This window comes from Drosophila sechellia, chromosome 3R, assembly GCF_004382195.2.
Source record: "Drosophila sechellia strain sech25 chromosome 3R, ASM438219v1, whole genome shotgun sequence".
Classification (NCBI taxonomy): Eukaryota; Metazoa; Arthropoda; class Insecta; order Diptera; family Drosophilidae; genus Drosophila; species Drosophila sechellia.
In genome coordinates, this window is record NC_045952.1 from 28,995,685 (window position 1) to 29,013,884 (window position 18,200).

Below are 18,200 nucleotides of genomic sequence, written 5' to 3' on the forward strand. Positions count from 1 at the left end.
GCCCGTACCTCAATTTCTAGCAATAAATCTTAACTATAAAGCTATAAACTATAAAAGTTGGTAACAACGAATACATCATGAGAGTGTTTTATTTCCACCTTCTTGGCCAATCAAGTAAAACTCTTAACGCCACTTAACTATTTTATATTTACCTGCTTTATTTTAGTACTTATGCTAAAACTCTTCGTTCTCTACCCGAAAATAATACTATGTTCAGCGGCAAAATCGCGGGTGGGAGGAGCCCTGACTCTGGAATTCACAGCGTTTCGCTAGAGGCCAAATAAATAATAATTGTGCAGAAATCTGCGAAGATTGCCACATCTTAAATGCTAATTAAGGTGAGCTGGGCTAGCCGTGGAATGGTAATGGTATCAACTAAGGCGATGAGCGTGGGCAGCCCACATCTAGATTTAGTCGCTGGCCTCGGCGGCAAGACTAAGCTAGTACTAGGTCTAGGACAGAGACTAAGCTACGAACTAGACTTAGGCTAAGACTATCGCATGACGAGGTTGCAGCGTGGTTCCCCCTCCGATTTCTTTGGATCCCTCAGATCGGGGGCGACTTCTCCGCCAGTTTGGCGTGCAGGGTGCTGATATCGTATATGACCACCAGATCCTTGTTCAATCCCTCGAAGACCTGCGCCACTCGCGGCTGCAGGTTGTAGAAGAACAGGGGCTGCTCCCGCAGCTTGAAGTCCATCACCATGGTGGATATCACCTTGGCGGCCGTGAAGTCCGCTCCATAGATGTGGGTGCAATCGATGACCACCGGCAGTGTGGACTTCTGACCCTGCTTGTTGATCACCTTGCGCACAAACTCCATCGATGGGAAGATCAGGCAGCGATCGGGGGTGAGCATCAGGTATTTCAGACCAGTAGTTGTCTGTAAAGATAGGAAGGCTTATTAATATCAAAAGAAATATCTATGCCATATCGGCTAGCAGTATATTAATTCCTGCAGTATGATGAACACAAGAAGAAAATGCCGTCAGAATCGTAAGATTCTTTAGCATACTTTTAGCCACTGAAGCTATTCTAGAGATAATTCGGATGGAATGACTCACCGCCAGCGTTTCGATGCGCAGCTTTGGTCGGGCTGCCTGGTAGAGGATGAAGACCACATTGATGCCGATGCCCACGAGGATGCCCAGTTGCAGGGGCAGAACCAGACAGGCGAAAAAGGCGCCCAGGCCGGGAATGAGATCGGTTTCTGTGGCAGGAAGAATACACATGTATGGTAACAAACTTGTGTGTGTGGCTAATTTGTTTTCAACTCACTTTTACTGTGCCACATGGGCTTGATCACTCGGTACTGGACCATGAAAATAACCGCCGCAATGATAATGGAGGCCAGAGCCGCCTTAGGAATGTAGTAAAAGCAGGGCGTGAGGTACAACAGGGCGATTATCACTATCACGCTGGTGTAGAGATTGGACAGCTGGGTCCTCACGCCACTGGCATTCAGGATGGCTCCCCTGGCGATGCCACCATTGCTCCGAAGACCCTGGACAAAGGAGTTGGCCACGTTGCACACTCCAGATGCTATCAGCTCCTGCGTGGCATCTGTGGGTTTGCCATCAGCTAAAAGGAAAGACCAAGCGGGGGAATATTACAATCCAGTCGAATGAAAATCAAAACAATATGCTCTTCCCCAAGGAATAAAGCTACTAACGGAATGTCCCATTTTAAAATCAATTAGGAAATCGTTTAAATCACATTTGCACATGCCATTCAAAAGTTGACACTAATTTTGGACAACAGGCTCTAAGGGTTATAAACACAAACTCGTTGCTTTCGTCAATCCGATTTAAAATTAGCTTTAAATAAAAACCAATTTCTGATGATTCATTTCCTACTCGAATTTCGAAGATTCGTGCACTTGTTGGGGAAGAACGAGATCAAACTCATGAAAATGAGCATATCAAATAAGCGGATAACTCACCGAAAGCCTGAACAACGGCCATAGTTTCCAGAAGAGCAATCAATGGAACCACAATGAGCCCAGATCCCAGGGTGCCGACCATGTCCCAGAAGCTCTGGGCCTCCTGAAGGACATCTCCTGTGGTTTCGTTGACAACGGCATCCATGTGGAAGGGTGGTGGCTGGAAGGAGGGCAACCCCTTGGGCACAAAGCCAACTGTCTTCACGAGATTCTCCTTGCCGTTGACAAACAACCAGTAACCCAGGCCAGCAGTTCCACAGACCAGCAGGGCATTCCGGGCAGTTCCGATGGTCCAGAAAATGCCAGTCAGCAGCTTTTGGGCGGTGGTTTTTCCCTCCTTGGGGCCTAAAGTACAACTGGCCAGGGCTCTCAGGCTCAGGAGCAGAGTAATGCAGACGATTCCCAAGATGAAGTCCGGCCAGCTGATGTTGTGTATATCGTTCACAATGCTAATCCACACTTGCAGGAAGGTGTTGCCGCTGGTTTTGATGCCCAAGAAGTCCTTCATCTGGGAGCTGAAGATGATCAAGGACACGGCACTTGTGAATCCCGCTCCCACGGGACCAGAAACGAAATCGATGAGAAATCCCAGCCGGAAAACACCCATCAGGATCTCAATGAGACCTGTGAGGAAGGTGAGCAAGGTGGCCATCTGCCAACTGCCACCAGCGATTTGAAAGGACAGCAGCGCTGATATGGCCGTAGGTCCAATGGGCACGTCCTTACTAGACCCAATAAATATGTATATGAAGCAGCCCAGGAAGCAGGCGTACAGACCGTACTGCAGATCCAGTCCTGCTATCCCGGCATAGGCCAGGGCCTGGGGAATCACCGTCAGGGCCACCGAAATGCCCGCCACTATGTCACCGAAGATATAATCCTTTTTGTACTGGGGCAGCCACACCAGAATCGGGAATCGCTTGTACAGCGTTTTCTTCCTGAAGATGTTGGACCAGAGGTTTGAGCAACAGCTCTGAGTTCCCTCCAGACAGCTCTCATCGGGACCCTGCTCCTCCTGCACAATGCAGTCCCGCGAGGTGTGGTACAGCGTGTTGGTGGGTATGTCCAAGGACACCTCGGATCCGCCATTGAAGCCACTGTTCGTGTGGCCGCTGTCAGCTCTCTGGCTCATTTTGCGTGGATTATTTACACTGTATACTGAACTTGTGGGATTTGTGCTTTCTCGTGGGACTTAGCTTCCTTATTTTCTAGGGCTTCATGGCACTCTCACTCGAGCAGCGAACACTCTCCGGGAAACCGATACCCTGATCTGATCTGATACCAAAGACCGAAGCGAAACGAACCGAACGCGGGGCCATCCACTGCGGGAATGAGATGGAGCCGCGGAAAGAGCAGCACTAACAACCACCCGCCTGCTGGGACCCGATTATATAGTAAATAGGCATTGCTCGCGAATCGCTGGCAGCGCATTCGAGACTATCCGCCGGCTTTCGTTATGCTATCTGCACCTCTCTCCCCTCCAGACCCGAGAAATCTTCGCGAGACCCCACTAATCTTCGCGGTCAATTCTCTATCTCTATCTCCATCTCCCGCTCTCGATCGAAACCGGCTCTCCGTCTCCAGTGATCACCACCTCGGATCTGGGCTTTTCATCTTCGCGGGCACGTCGTGTGGCAGCCCGAAGAAATGGAAATGACGCAGCCCATCGGTTGGCCACCGAGTGGGAGCATGTTCCATGTTCCATGGGACAGGCCCAGTTTGGACGGTTAAGACAATACGTAGTGGGCAGATACCACTGTTGCTCCAACCATTGGGAGTTCAGGTGTTCATAATGTATAATGTGTTTCTCAATTTTGTGGGCACACTTTCAATTATGGGGATCTATCCATGTTTATATTTTATCTGCCTCTTTCTTACCTTTTAATTACCTTGTGATTTCAATCATTTTTTTCGTAAAGGAACGTAATTTAATTGGAAAATTTCACACAGTAGTATTGCAGTTATCTACACCCAATTTGCTCCGTTATCTTATTATCTACAATATCACTTAGGCAATTAACCATTTATAATATGTAACTTTAGAATAGCATCATGGGTTTTGTGAATTTCTAAGGCTTGTTAAATCGGGCAGCTTGTCAATATTTTTAGTGGCTGTATATATAGTTAGAGGTAATCCTTGGATGGAGATATTGAAAATAATATTTTGATAATAAATCAAAGCCTCAATGAAATCGTAATGCTATTTCTTAATAATCTAAATATATATATTTTTAATTTGCGTAGTAGTACATAATTCACAAGTGGAGTGTATTACTCAGTCAGTCACCTTACCTTCAGTTTCGGAAAATCAACTATTTTTGCTGTGAATTTTCCGCACGTGCTGACACCGAACATGGGAAACGCAATCGAGTGCAACATTAGGAATCAAAAGTTGTGTTTTATTGCATGCTAATTGATCGGATTTTCACACCGTGAATTTCTGGTTAACCGATGGAGGCCACGATTAAAAGGTTTTTGCTCTGCTCACATCTTCCCATGGGATTTGCAAGTTAAGTAAATAAATCAAATGAATATTAATGCAAAATGGTAATGCTACATTCGATTCGACGTGAATGAGTTATAGTCCAGGCGACAATAGCAGTTGAAATTTCTACGCTACTTTATAATTTCCCCAAAGGTGGCCCAAATTATAAGCCCCTAAATCTTTATGGCCCTCACAATCGCGTGCTACTGACGTCCATCGTTTGTCGACACGGGAAATCAATCAGCCGTCCAAACACTGCGCATATAAATCAGTTGGAAGAGTGCGCTCCGTAAATCAAGTATACGGCCGAGATAATGGCCCGGATCCGCCGGGACTCAAGCACTCCACTCCGCCCCGAGTAGTTGAGATGTTTTTTGGCATCACATCGAACCGGTTAGCCCGTCAATCAGTCCATCAGCTGTGATCGAGTAAATCATCTGGTAATTACATATGCAATTTAAATGCGGATAGTTGAAAGAACCTTGTGTCCGGGGACTGGTTTCATCAGCCTGGCTCTTCTGGTTTGGACCACATTTGCATGCATGGAGTTTTTCTGCAGAATCCGAAACTTGGGGATTCCAAAGGTGGGGATTTTTTCTCGGGCTTTTCCTTGACGACACGCACTGGCTGCATGCCACCTGCTTTTTGTGTGGCTCTGGGTCTGGGTCAGTCTGGAAGCCCTCCAAAATTGAGACTTTAGGCCGGGCTGGCTATTAATCACCTCACCTCAGTCACTTCCAAGCACAGTCTTCTCCCCAAATGGCAAACACGCGTCTAGCGAGTGATCGATGGCGCAGAATCAAATACGAATGGGTTACGATCCAAGCGGATTGATGAAAATCAAATATCTTGGACGTGAAGGTCGAAGATTGAATGCCCTTCTCCTGGGATTTCCACGCGGAAAACCTTCTTTACCTTCTCTTTTTTCACTGCGACATCTGTCAAATTCCGTTCTCCTTTTAATACTTATTATACGATGCAGGGAAAAATAATAGTACCGCATATATATGCTTTCTTTATTTGGGAAGAAAACCGATCAAAAGTATTCAATATTTGATATCTTTTACATAATGGTTTGCTTCGTCATTGCCAAGATGATTTGGATATCATTAAAAATGAGCTAACAAGCTGTTTGGCTTTAGTTATTAATTAATTAATTCAAAAATGGGCTATTGTGGATAGATGATTTGTAATAAATGACTGAAAGGTCTACATTATCTGTCAGGTTGAGAACTTAATGATAATATATTAGTTTAGTTAAAGCAACAAAGAAAGTGACTAGACTTGATGGCGCAGCTAGTTGACCACAATTGTATATCGATCCGCGTAACAATTGATCTCTGGCCGATCGACATTGCTGGGATACTTTCGCGGCATTCGTATGAATATTTATAGGTCGCTGACTTGTTTAGGAGATTGGATGGTGATTATGTGTCGCAGTTGGATATGTAACACTTGGGCGGGTAATTTGCATTACTCATACGCAGCGTGAACCCCCAAGGGGGAATGGTGGGCACACACATTAGACAGCAATTAAATGTACATAGCTGGACCCCGCCAGCAATTTAATTATAATTTTGAGTATATTTAATTTGCTTTTAATTCAGCTGGCGTGCGGATAATTGTGTGTTTATCGTTGAGCTGTCTACCCCTTGTTTTCTCTTCTATCGTTTCAAAAGCAACTAGATTTGGATGCTTGGGGCCTCTTCTTGAGTCTTTGGACCGCATAAATCTTCTGTGCGCGTGGGCGGCCTACTTTGGTGAGATTATTTAAATATATATATATATATATATGTGTGTTTTGGCGGCCCTTGAGCATGGCCAGATTTCGGCAGTTATCTGGCCAATGAAATCTCAAGGTGTGCGGGTATTTTGATAAGGGGAAATCATCTCTCCTTGGGGTCACATGCCGGAAAGGCTTGTCCATTTGTATGCACTGCCTGTGTCCCACAATCAGACATGGACAACACGTAGAGTAACTGTATTCGTACACCGAAAAAAAGAACGAACTATGAACATTTAATGCATTTAAATACCAACGCTACAATGTAAGGCTTTGGTGACGGGTTCGATTAACAAGTCGCCATAAGAACCACGAGCTTATTAAACTTAATTTAAATAGAAATGCCTTAAATAAATAAAACATGTTTATAGAGTGTTTTTCTCTGTGCATCGCTATCTTTGTATCTGAAACTGCATTTACAGGCGGGTAAACAAAGTTAAAGTTAAGCTTAAACAATTGCAATGAATGACAATTGCCGCTCAAATAAAACTGTTAATTGTGCATTCAGTTAATTGTATAAGATCCCCAAACATTACGCAAGGCGATCAGGCCGCCCGCCCACCACCTGCCCCGCCCCCTGAACCCCTTGAAACGCCGCTCCTCCCCCCGTGCATCGCACTGCACTGAGGCGTGTAAAGTACCCGATGTAAGGCTTCACGTGACTCCAACCCGCCGATCGGGTATCCAAATTCATGACCAGCCCGGATTTACGATGCAGTCTGAGGTCAGCATGTGCAGCTTCTGAAGAGTTTCAACCGACGGAAGCTGGCGAAAAGCGTGTCATGCACCCGGTTCATTGGCGGCCAAAGATCGGGGGACAATTCTCGCCACCAGGAATCCCCGCCACAACGAGTTGCTCCATCTGCTCACGTGATCTCAGAACCGCTTTGATGCGGTGAGATAGCTGGGGGAGTGGGAAGAAAAGACGCAGCCTGTTTTTTATCACGGCATTACGGGCAGCGGCATCGAAACTGAATTAATTTGGTCACATGACCGAGCCAGAAGAAAAGATATGTAGATATATAGCATCTGGCAGTCATATATTTTTATCCATAACACACACTCATCAGGGGTACTCAAATGCCCTGGGGAAAGCTGCTGAATTAGTAATCAAATTGGGAATGGTCGAAATTCCAACAATGTTAGTAAACCAATATTATTTACCATTCGACTGTGGACTCATCACATCATTCGAGTAAAATGCATGGAGAACTAATATATACTAATATAATATATGTACATAAAATCATTGTGCCCTATGAACTGAAGTCATAAAACCTGCAACGTTTATATAAGTACTAAAAAATCTATATGCTTATTTCATAACTACCCACGAATTCCCATAAAAACTGATTTCTGAGAATTTTGAAATTAATGGATAGAGTTACCCCAACATTTTCTGTTTAAATGTAAAGCATATTCAAATCATCAAAGCGGTCACTTCGACTTCGATTGACCAGGTCGTGTGACTAGTTTTCGGCTTTGCTCAAAATGATTCGTTCTGCCAGACAAAACGCAAATCATCGGAATATTTCGTAGATATCATTTCCCCGCGGGCGGCAAAAAATCCCTCGGGTGCACGGGAGCGTTAAAAGCAGATTATGGCCATTATTATATTTTAGATAATTGACAGGTGCTAACCGCTGGCCCAATCAATTTATGGGCCCAAAGTGTCGTGCTAATGTCTTGCCAACAAGCCGGGCAAATTAACAAATCAATTTCGGAGTGATAAACAAAAAGTCAAGCAAAAAATAAAAAAATGATAAACAAAAGCGGAAACAACAAACAGACAGAGTCAACAGTTGTCGGGCCCAAACAATTGACATTGCAATTGGAATGCTGTGATGGAAATGATAAAACAAATTAGCCGACGGGCACTATTAAATGTGAAGTGATGTGATGGACCATTAATGGGTGGCATAGGTGTAAGCACCTCACGGAAGTCGGTTCAATGCACGTCAAAGCAAAGCAAACAGGGCTAACATGGCGTATGCGCAATGCGGCTGCTTCACGTGACTCGGCGGTGCTGGGGTCTGGTAATTCAAATGGGAACGAGATTCCCCTTGATGTTCGCTAGGGCTCGATTTGCATTTTTATGCCACTCTATTCAATTCAAATCCAACAGGTGCCCGAGTACGGAGATTTGTGGGATTAGCTCGGACTTTACGGTGTTTTTGTTTTTATTCCGCTAGCGATAAAAAGGCAGCAAGTGTCACTCCGAAGACCGGAGCACAACATCTGTTTGGTTTTCTGGCGCGCAAACAGCGCGGGGTTTATCGCACTTGGCCTAGACAGAGACCTCGCAAATATGCGCCATTGGGCTGGCCCAAATATTGGGTTTGCGAATCCAGTCCAATTCCAACCGATCTCGTCACTGCTGGAACTGGAACCGCATTCTTCAGTCATCCGTCCGGCATTTAGCAATGCTAATTTACCGACATCGAGGGACCGTAGGATGGGGTCTGACATATCTGATGGCTGATTAATGGACCATGATTTATGCATGAACCACCTGGCCAGGCGGGATTCTCCGGTTTTTGTCACGACGAACTGCTCGGAGATGGGATGCACTATCTTATCGGCGCTGCACTCGTTTCCGTAACAATATTTGTTAAATACCAGCGCTGCAAGACATCTGTCTGGTGCTTTAATTGTTGGGCAGGTACAATGCAAAGCGGCTGCAATCGCCCTGCAAATTGTTACCGTCTACGATGATTTACGGCTTGGACGGGCTACTCAATTAAGAGGTTTCCATTCGATGAGTGCCATAAATTAACAAGCACTTGAGTGCCCAAAGGTGCCTTTATGATGCCCCAAACTTTCCACAGTTCAGTACAATCTGCTTTATTTGGACAAAGTTGTGGGAGCTTTGACTTACGAACTAGAAGGAAGTGGCTAGCCTTAGACGAACGCACAACATGTAGGACAGTGTGGAGTATGTGTGAGGCCTAAAAGTGTGCTACATTATATGGGATCAATCAATTTTATTTGAGCAAACGAGCGTTGGGCGCGCGTTGAATTGATGTTTAAAAGCGATAAACAAACAAAAAACGACCCAAAACGGGTCGGTTGCAACACTATTTTTGTGACTTGTGAGTGGATATATGAGTGGGTGGGTCCCCTAGTCCTCCAGCGTTACGTTGCGGAACAGATAGGACATGGACTCCTTGTTGTGGATGCGGCGGATGGCCTCAGCGATCAAAATGGAGATGTCGATCGTCTTGATCTTATGGCACTGCAGCTTTTGGATCTCGTGTGGAATGGTATTGGTTACAACGATCTGTCGAGGGAGATAGTAAACCAAAATTATTAGGAATAGTCAGGGCAATTAACTCCGGGCGCGACCTACCTCATCGATGGGCGACTCATCCAGCTGACGCGGTGCATCTGAGCTAAGCAGACCATGCGTGGCCAGCACGTATATCTTGCAGGCACCGTTCTCCTTCAGCATCTCAGCGGCGGCCACGAAGGCCTGTACATCGTCGATCAGGTCATCCTGATTAAAGGAAATACATTCAAAGTTAATTTCGGAGAAAGCCTTGGGTCGCAGACCCAGAGTACTCACCACCATGATGGCGATGCGTCCACTGACATCTCCCACAATGGTCAGCGGTGGCTTGACCTTGACAATGTGCTCCGGAACACCCACCGAAACCGAGGTGGTTCGCTGGCGGGCGCTGCTGGTTGGGGCGTGTTGTGGAGTAGAGTTTCTAGTGGTTAGTGTGGGGCAGTATCACGTGGTTTGCAGTTCGTGTGGTGCAGTGTGGTGCATTGTGGTACATTGTGGTTTGGTTTTTGTCGAGGTGGTGGTGCATTGTTTGGTCGAATCGTAATCGAAACCAAAAAAGAAAAGAATCGTGAGGGTGGGTTGGGAGTTGGTGGAGTGGCATGGGCGGGGAAAGATACAAATGACAGTCGGTTAAAGAATATAATTAAACTGAAATTAAACAATAGGTAAAAATACGAACCTAGGCGTCGCTGGTAAGCACATTTCAACTGAATTTCCTAATAAATTGCTATACGCACTGCATAACACAAATAAAGAGAATTTTCGATTGTTTTTCTGTTTTCTGGATTTTAAATTTGGACAAGAGAACTGCTCCGTATGCCCGCCAATAAGTTTCGAGGATTTCGTGGCAGAGCGGAGCATTAAATTTAAACAAAAACAATTCCAAAACGCAAAAAAAGGAAACAAAACAATTCAAAGCGTTTAAATAGGATCTAGCTTGTAGGTATAAAGTCTACTAATTAAGTGTCTGCCTTGGCTGTGAAGTACGAACAGAAGCCACTGACAGAAGCTCAAAATGTATGGCATTGCGATGGTGCTTTTGTGAGTACGTGCGTTAAAAATTAAATTTATTCAAACTTTATTTAAACAAAGAGTTGATGATTGATATTCGAGTGCTGTACACCCGACGAACAGAGGCGAGTGCAGAGTGAAATTATCTAGATTTGAGGTGAGTCGAGCTTCAGTCGCAGTATAAAGCTTCAGAAACAAGAAAACTAACAAAAGCTAACAACAAAATAAATCTATAAATAAATCTAACAAATCAAACAGGAACCTCACAACGAAATAACTTAAGCTACGAAGGTTCGAGGCTACGGACAAGACTGAGGGAATGCAACTCACCTGGTCGGTGGAGGGGAGTACCGACCGTCGACCTCATCGGCATCCGTTTCCTTCTGTTCGCCATGGATGACGGCCAGGCCAAGACGCAGTCGCTCGGCGTAAGAGTTCGCCTTCTTGGCCACACCCGGGTTGCGGGCCACAATCACCGAGTTTCGATAGTCGGGAATCTAGAAGCAATATCACATTTAGTTTCAATCTTCGCTTAGAGTGCAGACTACCCACGCTCTCCTGAATATATTGGAGCAGAAAGGGCGACGCCCTCAGATTGTCCACGGGTATGTCAAAGAAGCCCTGGATTTCCTTCTGGTGCAGATCCATAGTGATGATGTGCGTCAGGCCAGAGGTGCACATCATCTTTGCCAGCAGCTTGGACACAATGCAGCCGCGCTTGCGCATCTTGCACTGCTTGGAATAGGGCAAATATGGAATCACTCCCACGATCGAACGAGCCGAGGAAGTCTTGCAGGCGTAGGCCATAATCAGAAGCTCCATGATATTATTGTTGGCATCCCTTTGGGGGTAAAAGAGATTTAATTAATATGCAGAAGAAGGTCACCAGTGATCTACTTACTTAGTGCCAGTTTGGATGATGTAGATGTCCTTGCCTCTAACGGAATCACTGATCTCCACAATAGTCTCCCTATTGGACTTGTGGAACACGGAGCAGCCCCCATTCTTGATGCCCATACGCTCGGCCACCATGTTGGCCAGATCCGGATGCGAGTTGCCATTGATGATGACAATGTCCGAGGTGGAGGTGTTGTCCATGTCGCTCCTGCAACGCTTTGGTGGTCGTACGCTGCCTAATCTGTGGTGAATTCGAGGGATTAGTACGAGTTAGGGTCAAGAGATTGCAAATCAAAACCATAACGAAACATAAACTTGGATTAGGGTAAAGCTACCTGCGTTTGGACATGCTGACCTAGCTTTAGCTTTTGGGGTTATTGGTTATGTTAATGGGGTGTTGGAGGGTACACTCGGTGGCATAATCGTTAAAATAACACACACGCAGTCGTTACGGTTCCCACGTTGCGATGTACGACCGTATCGATTAGCCCCAGTGAACTGAATAGCCCCTCGGTTTTTGCTTGAACGCAATTAGTCCTGCCGCTCCTCTTGGTTGCCTAGTTGTGGAAACTGCTCTCTGGATGCGAAGAAACCCAAAACCACAGGCGAACCGAAGCCCCTAGCCGGAAACTACTGCGAATTATCGATCAAACAGAAAGGCGACACACGTGAGTGGCGTGGCAACGTCAAAGTGCCAACATGCGAATCACGGTTCCGGAATCCGCAGCCCGAATTCCGGATTCCAAGGCAGTCGTCTGTGCGGTGCGGAGGAAGCGGCGAGGAGCGACCAGGAGCTGCCCGGGATTAGCAGATAGAGATCGACTTCCAGCGCCCAAACTTCGCACGCGACTTCACCGTCTTGGGAGACCCACTCGAGAAAAGTGAAAGGCCAGGAGGCGTTGGCTAATTGAATTTCTATTTTTGATCCTGCCCAAGAAGCGGAGCCCCGAAAAAAAGAGGTGTTGATGGGTTGAGGCGGCGGAATGGGCGACTCAGGTAAGCGAAATCATAAAGTCATAAATGCCCGCGATAAGTACATAGGGGGAATTCCCCAGCAAATCAATGTAAAAATACACTAAAGTTCATGAGGATGTGACTGAAAAATAGTTAACCATGAACAATAGCAAGTAGTCAACATTATTGTAGCACTTTTCATACGTAATAGTGTTTTTAATTTTTAAATCCATATTTCACCCCGACCAAAAATCACAACACCCACGGTTAGGGTATAAATGAAGCTATTTAAAGACCTTTCAAGCCTCGAGACATTCACCTCCGGCTTTCAACTCAGGATTGGTTTGGCATGGGTTCGGGTTTTGGGGGCCGACGCAACCGCGAGGCGACTATTCAATTTTAGACATTTGACGACTTGAGCTGCTCGAGGCTCAGCCAAAAGGCGTTGGCAGGTGCAGTGAGTGCAATGGAAACTTGCGGCACGCATATGTGGCACAAGGAAAGGACCGGCGGGATGGGATACCTTGATTTAAGATAGCAGCCGGGTGGCATTAGGAGGACTAGGCGCCCCGGCCAAGAAAGTTATGACAGGCCGGGCAGAGGCCAAAGCCTCGAGGGATTAGGGCCACTGCACTCGGATTGGCTTGGTTGCATTAGAAGAACCTAGATTTTCGCCAGAGAAAGACGCATCAGCGGAAAAGAGTCATCATGTTGGGAATAGCCTGCGATCCACTTCAGCATACGAGCATGTACGAACGCGGATCAGATGGTAGTGAAATTGATATGACGCACGAATCTTGAAGAGATTAGAAGCTAAGAAATAAATATATTAAGCAGATCAAGAAAGAATATTCGAAATTTAGGATTAAGGCATGACGCTCAAGATCTTGTTGGCACAATTCGTAGTTTGTAGACTTCTAATGGATATTCCTTTGCAGATAGCGAAGACAGCGACGGAGAAGGCGGTCTGGGCAACGTTTCCCGGGTTATCATCCGTCCGCCGGGTCAAAGTGGCAAGGCCAAGAGAGGTCATCTCTGCTTTGATGCGGCCTTCGAAACGGGAAACCTAGGAAAAGCGGAGCTAGTGGGCGAATTCGAGTACGATTTGTTCCTTAGACCGGATACATGTAATCCGCGCTTCCGTTTCTGGTTTAACTTCACCGTGGACAACGTGAAGCAGGATCAGCGAGTGCTCTTCCACATTGTGAACATCAGCAAGAGCAGGAACCTCTTCTCCTCGGGACTGACTCCCTTGGTGAAGAGCTCCAGTCGACCCAAGTGGCAGAGGCTGTCCAAGCGGCAGGTGTTCTTCTACCGATCGGCCATGCACCAGGGTCACTATGTCCTGAGCTTCGCCTTTATCTTCGACAAGGAGGAGGATGTCTACCAGTTTGCCTTGGCCTGGCCATATAGCTATTCGCGTCTGCAGTCCTATTTGAATGTGATTGATGCCCGGCAAGGATCGGACAAACGGTTCACCCGATGTGTGCTTGTCAAATCGTTGGTGAGTCATCACAATGTCCTGATTAAAGCTTTGTCTGAGACTTTCTTTTATAGCAAAATCGCAACGTGGACCTGCTGACCATCGACCACGTGACTGCCAAGCAACGCTCTACAAATCGCTTGGATCGCAGTTTTATCCGGGTGATTGTAGTCCTCTGTCGGACGCATTCCAGCGAGGCTCCAGCTTCCCATGTGTGCCAGGGCCTCATCGAGTTTCTCGTTGGGAATCATCCCATCGCTGCCGTTTTGAGGGATAACTTTGTCTTCAAAATTGTGCCCATGGTGAATCCGGATGGGGTCTTTCTGGGCAACAATCGCTGCAATCTGATGGGACAGGATATGAATCGCAACTGGCACATAGGATCCGAGTTCACGCAGCCAGAACTGCACGCGGTGAAGGGCATGCTGAAGGAGTTGGATAATTCAGATGTGAGTTGGATTGAAACTGGTTTGATCATTATATTAATGTTTGTACAAGATATCGTTTCAGACTTATCAGATTGACTTTGTGATCGATCTGCATGCGAATAGCAGCATGCACGGCTGCTTTATCTACGGGAACACATACGAGGATGTCTACAGGTATGAGAGGCACCTGGTATTTCCGCGACTCTTCGCCAGCAACGCACCGGACTATGTGGCGGATCACACGATGTTCAATGCTGACGAACGGAAGGCGGGAAGCATGCGGAGATTCAGCTGCGAGAGACTCAGTGACACGGTGAATGCCTACACCTTGGAGGTTTCCATGGCCGGTCACTACCTCAAGGATGGCAAAACCATCTCCCTGTACAACGAAGATGGGTGTAAGTATATGCCTGGAAACTAAGTTGATCGAGTTCCCAAAACGGTGGTTTCTTACTTCAGATTACCGCGTTGGCAGGAATCTGGCCAGGACTTTGCTGCAGTACTATCGCTTCATCAACATCCTGCCCATGCCGATTGTGACAGAGGTCAGGAGCAAAAGGCGGGGGCGAAATCGCCATGCCCACCACTCCCGATCCCGGTCGAAAACCCGCTATGAGGTGAAGCCCCGTGCCAAGACGCCCCGATGCCACGCACCCATTGCCTACACCAACCTAAGTATATGCTACGACTCGGGTGGAGGAGGCGGATCCTCGGACGAGGGAGGATTCTCGCCCGCCCGTCCCTTGGCTCCTGGAAGCAGTTGCTTCAGCGGGTACCGCAACTACCGGAGGGCTGCCACAGCAAGTTGCTCCGCGCATCCCGGTCACGATCAGTACTCCCCCTTCGCACTCGGAGCCCTGAAAACGGGCAGCGACCACGGCGGAGGAGTTGGTGGCTCCACGGGCAAGCGATCAGCAGCGGTCACCATCGAAGTTCCCATGCCGGTGAATGTGCCCCCCAAACCATATCTGTCCATCATCGACTTGAATCAACTGACCAGGGGAAGCCTTAAGCTGAAGTCCAATAGCTTCGACGCCGCAGACAGAAGATAGGATCAGTGATGTGATGTGGAACAGAATGACCTCGGACGTTAGGAATTCGAAGAGAGTGATGAGTTGTTTTAGGTATAACCAAGATAAAGTCTTTTCTACGCTTCTTGCTTGTTTTTCTTAATAAAAGGTTGAGACTATTAATTCAAAAGTATTGAACTTTTACTTTTTATTGTAGTCTATGTTTTAATAACAGCAAATTGATTGTATAGAAATTGTATGATGAAACAATCAAGTAATTATTACTGAATATAATCAATAGAGGGGTAGGCACTAGAATTTCCATATACATAACGAATTAGCTTCATATCAGTAGTATCATATCAGATTGTAAATCCCCTCATCTTTCGTCCCTTGGGAAGACCGAAGGGCAACAAGTCGCGCAATTGAGTGACATTTCGAGTGGGTTGGCTTATCTCCCCAGCATGTATTGTTGTTGTTTTGTGCTCTTAATTTGGATCGCAACCAGAAAGTACAAAATAAAAAACATTTCACTCAATTGGCGACATGTGAGCTTTTATCACACCATTTAGATGCGGTATTTACAGTAATTCACGGCGAACAAAGAACAGAAGTAAACTGAGTGGGCATCAATTTCACTCGCAGCGCACGTGAGTGTGAGTAAAATGATCCTAGACAATCGCTCATCAGTAATAAGATGGATTAGCTGCCACTTTTATCTTATCTTTTATCAAACGCGATATTGCTATAACCTCCTAGGGATATGGAAATGCAGTATATGTACAGACTACTATCACTTACGCAGGAAAACACGCGCTAAAAGTGTTGATAAGAGCACAACTAGCGGGCGACTGATTAACGTTTTCAATTAACACGGAATCGGATCCGGAATAGGAATGAAATCAATAAAAAAAAATAGGTAGCCAGACGGTGCTGTCTTACACTTCTTTTTTGTATAAATAAAAGCGAATGACTGTGGACACAGTGGAGCGCAAAAGCGAAGGCTGTGTGGCGTTGCCAGATCGCTGGAGTGAGGTAATGGTGGTGGCAAACAGCTGTTGCCGTTTTGAGTGTAATCCAGCCAGGAACTGTACAATTGCAACCACATTTAGGTTTTTAACCAAATGTTGTTCAAATAACTTATTCATTTATCTTTTTAATAGTTGAATCCTTTCCCAAATCATTGTGTTTTGTTTCAGCGGGGCCGTTAAACAGTAGTCAATGGAACATGTGGAGCACAACAAAGCGCAAATGAGAGTTTACCTCACTCTCTCAGCTTTTTTGAGAGAGGGAATCACAAAGGAACATAAACTATCATTACTATCCAAGCCAAACCAACGTATTTTGTTCAGTGTACACAAGAGAGAGCGTTGTCACGGAAAGAGGAGAGCAAAACAAAGACGCAAAGGCAAACGGCGATGAAGTAACAAAATGAGAACGGCAATAACAACATCGAAAGCAGGCTAAAAATAAAATGCAAACACAAATTCCAGTACAAAAGAAGTAAAAAGCAAAAGGAGGTGGGGTTTTGCTCTTGTTAGCACCAGCACGCAATTGATAAAATTTGGTTAGACAAACAGAAGGTGTAATTGAAAACCTGGCTATAATCTTCGCGGGTACTGGAATAGAACAGGTAAAACGGATTAATACAGGGAAAATGTGATAAAGGGTGGGAGGAACACACGCAAACAGCGGGACACTAATTAAATTATACATTAAACACACAGAAATCATAGAAAAAAGCGAGGAAATAGCCGCTATTAAGTTTTACTTGTTCCGCTGCAGCAGCATGTTGACTTTTCGAAGAATTAACTGTTTTATATCGACGGTTATTGATTTATATTCAAGTTATCTCTTCTATCTTTCCTAGATCTATATCCTGTTTTTAGCAGTGTTAACAGGCCGAAGAAAATAAGTTTTATATAGAGGCACAATCGCACATTCGCCGATTATATTAAGTATTAATAAACGTTTATCAATAATTACTCTTTTCTTCACGACACTGCTTTACTTAATTCGAACTTTTCCGAAAACTCAGACAAAACTTGCACAAAATCCTCGCACTTATTCGAACAGCTGATGAATCGATGATTTCCTATATCGATACTCGACTGAGATTAGTGATGGTATCATGACCATTTCGATAGTAAGTACTCATTTTATTCAATATGCGTTTTCGGGCACTTCAAGGGCTTTGCCTCATCGAGCTGATTTAAGTAGGTCTTCAAATTTGACCTCAGAGTAAAGGACTGCTTCTTCGTGGTTTTGTCTTTTATCTCAGTATCTACTGACAAGTCTTCACCATCTCCCATTTCGTTTTTAACCTTCCGGATATTCCGGATATCGTCGCATTCTTTCAGACGCTCTTTTAGTTCCTCTTTGATTCTTTTTTTGAGAATTGCTTTTCAACCAACTGTAGAAGTTATGGCTCTGCTCGTACGTTTCCTTTATTTCGAAGGCATTTTTGGCATCCTCCAGACAGACCGTGCAAACGTATTCGGAAAATCTGTCCGCTTTCTCAACTTTGAAGCCTGTGCACTCGGCGATCACGGATGCAATGGAAAGTCCCTGTTCAAGCACTACTTCAAAAATGTTTCTGAGGCTTTTATTCTCGTAACGAGTCATGCATACTCGACACAATGACGACTTCATCGTGCTGAAAACAAATATTAGAGCTGATGTAAAGCTTAAATCTTACTAATATGTTACAATAGAAAAACAAAAACAATTTCAGATATTTTGCTTACTTCCCGGAAGTCAGAGATGTGTAGAGTCTGATACTGTGCCGATAGTAGCCAACCTTCTGGCAGCACTGGTTGGGTGGAAAGCTCCGCTTACTCCAATTCTGGGTGGGTGGGTGTGTTTGATAAGTACACTGTTGCAAACATTTTCCTACTGTTTTGTTTTCGGTATAAGCTT

The 18,200-nt window shown here is 45.5% G+C and overlaps 3 protein-coding genes and 1 long non-coding RNA gene across 14 annotated transcripts; 2 read left to right on the top strand and 2 right to left on the bottom strand.

The window, feature by feature from the left end:
• Positions 1-71: 71 nt before the first annotated feature.
• Positions 72-3,300, bottom strand: LOC6612889 (sodium-independent sulfate anion transporter). The gene is made up of 4 exons (XM_002037345.2): positions 1,942-3,300; positions 1,278-1,580; positions 1,064-1,209; positions 72-882 (listed from the first exon to the last, which is right to left on the bottom strand). Exons 1-4 carry the CDS (start codon positions 3,071-3,073, stop codon positions 547-549), a joined length of 1,917 nt encoding a protein of 638 aa, XP_002037381.1. The 5' UTR covers positions 3,074-3,300; the 3' UTR covers positions 72-546.
• A 5,737-nt stretch (positions 3,301-9,037) lies between these two features.
• LOC6612890 (phosphoribosyl pyrophosphate synthase-associated protein 2) lies at positions 9,038-17,368 on the bottom strand. 9 transcript variants are annotated; one of them, XM_032720416.1, is made up of 8 exons: positions 17,268-17,368; positions 11,411-11,647; positions 11,062-11,350; positions 10,840-11,006; positions 10,178-10,234; positions 9,775-9,919; positions 9,559-9,705; positions 9,038-9,489 (listed from the first exon to the last, which is right to left on the bottom strand). In XM_032720416.1, exons 2-8 carry the CDS (start codon positions 11,605-11,607, stop codon positions 9,331-9,333), a joined length of 1,161 nt encoding a protein of 386 aa, XP_032576307.1. In that variant the 5' UTR covers positions 11,608-11,647; positions 17,268-17,368; the 3' UTR covers positions 9,038-9,330. The 9 variants fall into 9 exon arrangements, with proteins under 9 accessions (XP_032576307.1, XP_032576304.1, XP_002037382.1 ...); XM_032720413.1 differs by having other exon boundaries at positions 9,775-9,886; positions 17,053-17,361; XM_002037346.2 differs by having other exon boundaries at positions 17,053-17,361.
• LOC116801389 lies at positions 10,220-10,971 on the top strand. Its single transcript, XR_004361973.1, has 2 exons — positions 10,220-10,666; positions 10,768-10,971. It is a non-coding gene; the product is annotated as an uncharacterized LOC116801389 (long non-coding RNA).
• Positions 12,316-15,474, top strand: LOC6612891 (cytosolic carboxypeptidase 6). 3 transcript variants are annotated; one of them, XM_032720403.1, is made up of 5 exons: positions 12,316-12,402; positions 13,299-13,864; positions 13,918-14,292; positions 14,342-14,669; positions 14,731-15,474. In XM_032720403.1, the coding sequence occupies exons 1-5, from the start codon at positions 12,390-12,392 to the stop codon at positions 15,321-15,323; spliced, it is 1,875 nt and encodes a 624-aa protein (XP_032576294.1). In that variant the 5' UTR covers positions 12,316-12,389; the 3' UTR covers positions 15,324-15,474. The 3 variants fall into 3 exon arrangements, with proteins under 3 accessions (XP_032576294.1, XP_002037383.2, XP_032576293.1); XM_002037347.2 differs by lacking the exon at positions 12,316-12,402 and adding an exon at positions 13,046-13,129; XM_032720402.1 differs by lacking the exon at positions 12,316-12,402 and adding an exon at positions 13,046-13,129 and having other exon boundaries at positions 14,354-14,669.
• Positions 17,369-18,200: the final 832 nt, after the last annotated feature.

Excerpts from the sequence above, each read along its gene's own strand:
- LOC6612889 (XM_002037345.2), bottom strand. The coding sequence starts at position 3,073 with ATGAGCCAGAGAGCTGACAGCGGCCACACGAACAGTGGCTTCAATGGC. Across the intron at positions 1,581-1,941 it reads GGCCGTTGTTCAGGCTTTCG|CTGATGGCAAACCCACAGAT; the intron begins GTGAGTTATCCG and ends CTTTCCTTTTAG. Across the intron at positions 883-1,063 it reads TGCGCATCGAAACGCTGGCG|ACAACTACTGGTCTGAAATA; the intron begins GTGAGTCATTCC and ends CTATCTTTACAG.
- LOC6612891 (XM_002037347.2), top strand. The coding sequence starts at position 13,069 with ATGTTGGGAATAGCCTGCGATCCACTTCAGCATACGAGCATGTACGAA. Across the intron at positions 13,865-13,917 it reads GTGTGCTTGTCAAATCGTTG|CAAAATCGCAACGTGGACCT; the intron begins GTGAGTCATCAC and ends TTTCTTTTATAG. Across the intron at positions 14,293-14,341 it reads AGGAGTTGGATAATTCAGAT|ATATCGTTTCAGACTTATCA; the intron begins GTGAGTTGGATT and ends TGTTTGTACAAG.
- LOC6612890 (XM_002037346.2), bottom strand. The coding sequence starts at position 17,072 with ATGCTGCTGCAGCGGAACAA. Across the intron at positions 11,007-11,061 it reads TCCAATATATTCAGGAGAGC|ATTCCCGACTATCGAAACTC; the intron begins GTGGGTAGTCTG and ends TATTGCTTCTAG. Across the intron at positions 9,920-10,177 it reads TGCTTACCAGCGACGCCTAG|AAACTCTACTCCACAACACG; the intron begins GTTCGTATTTTT and ends ACTAACCACTAG.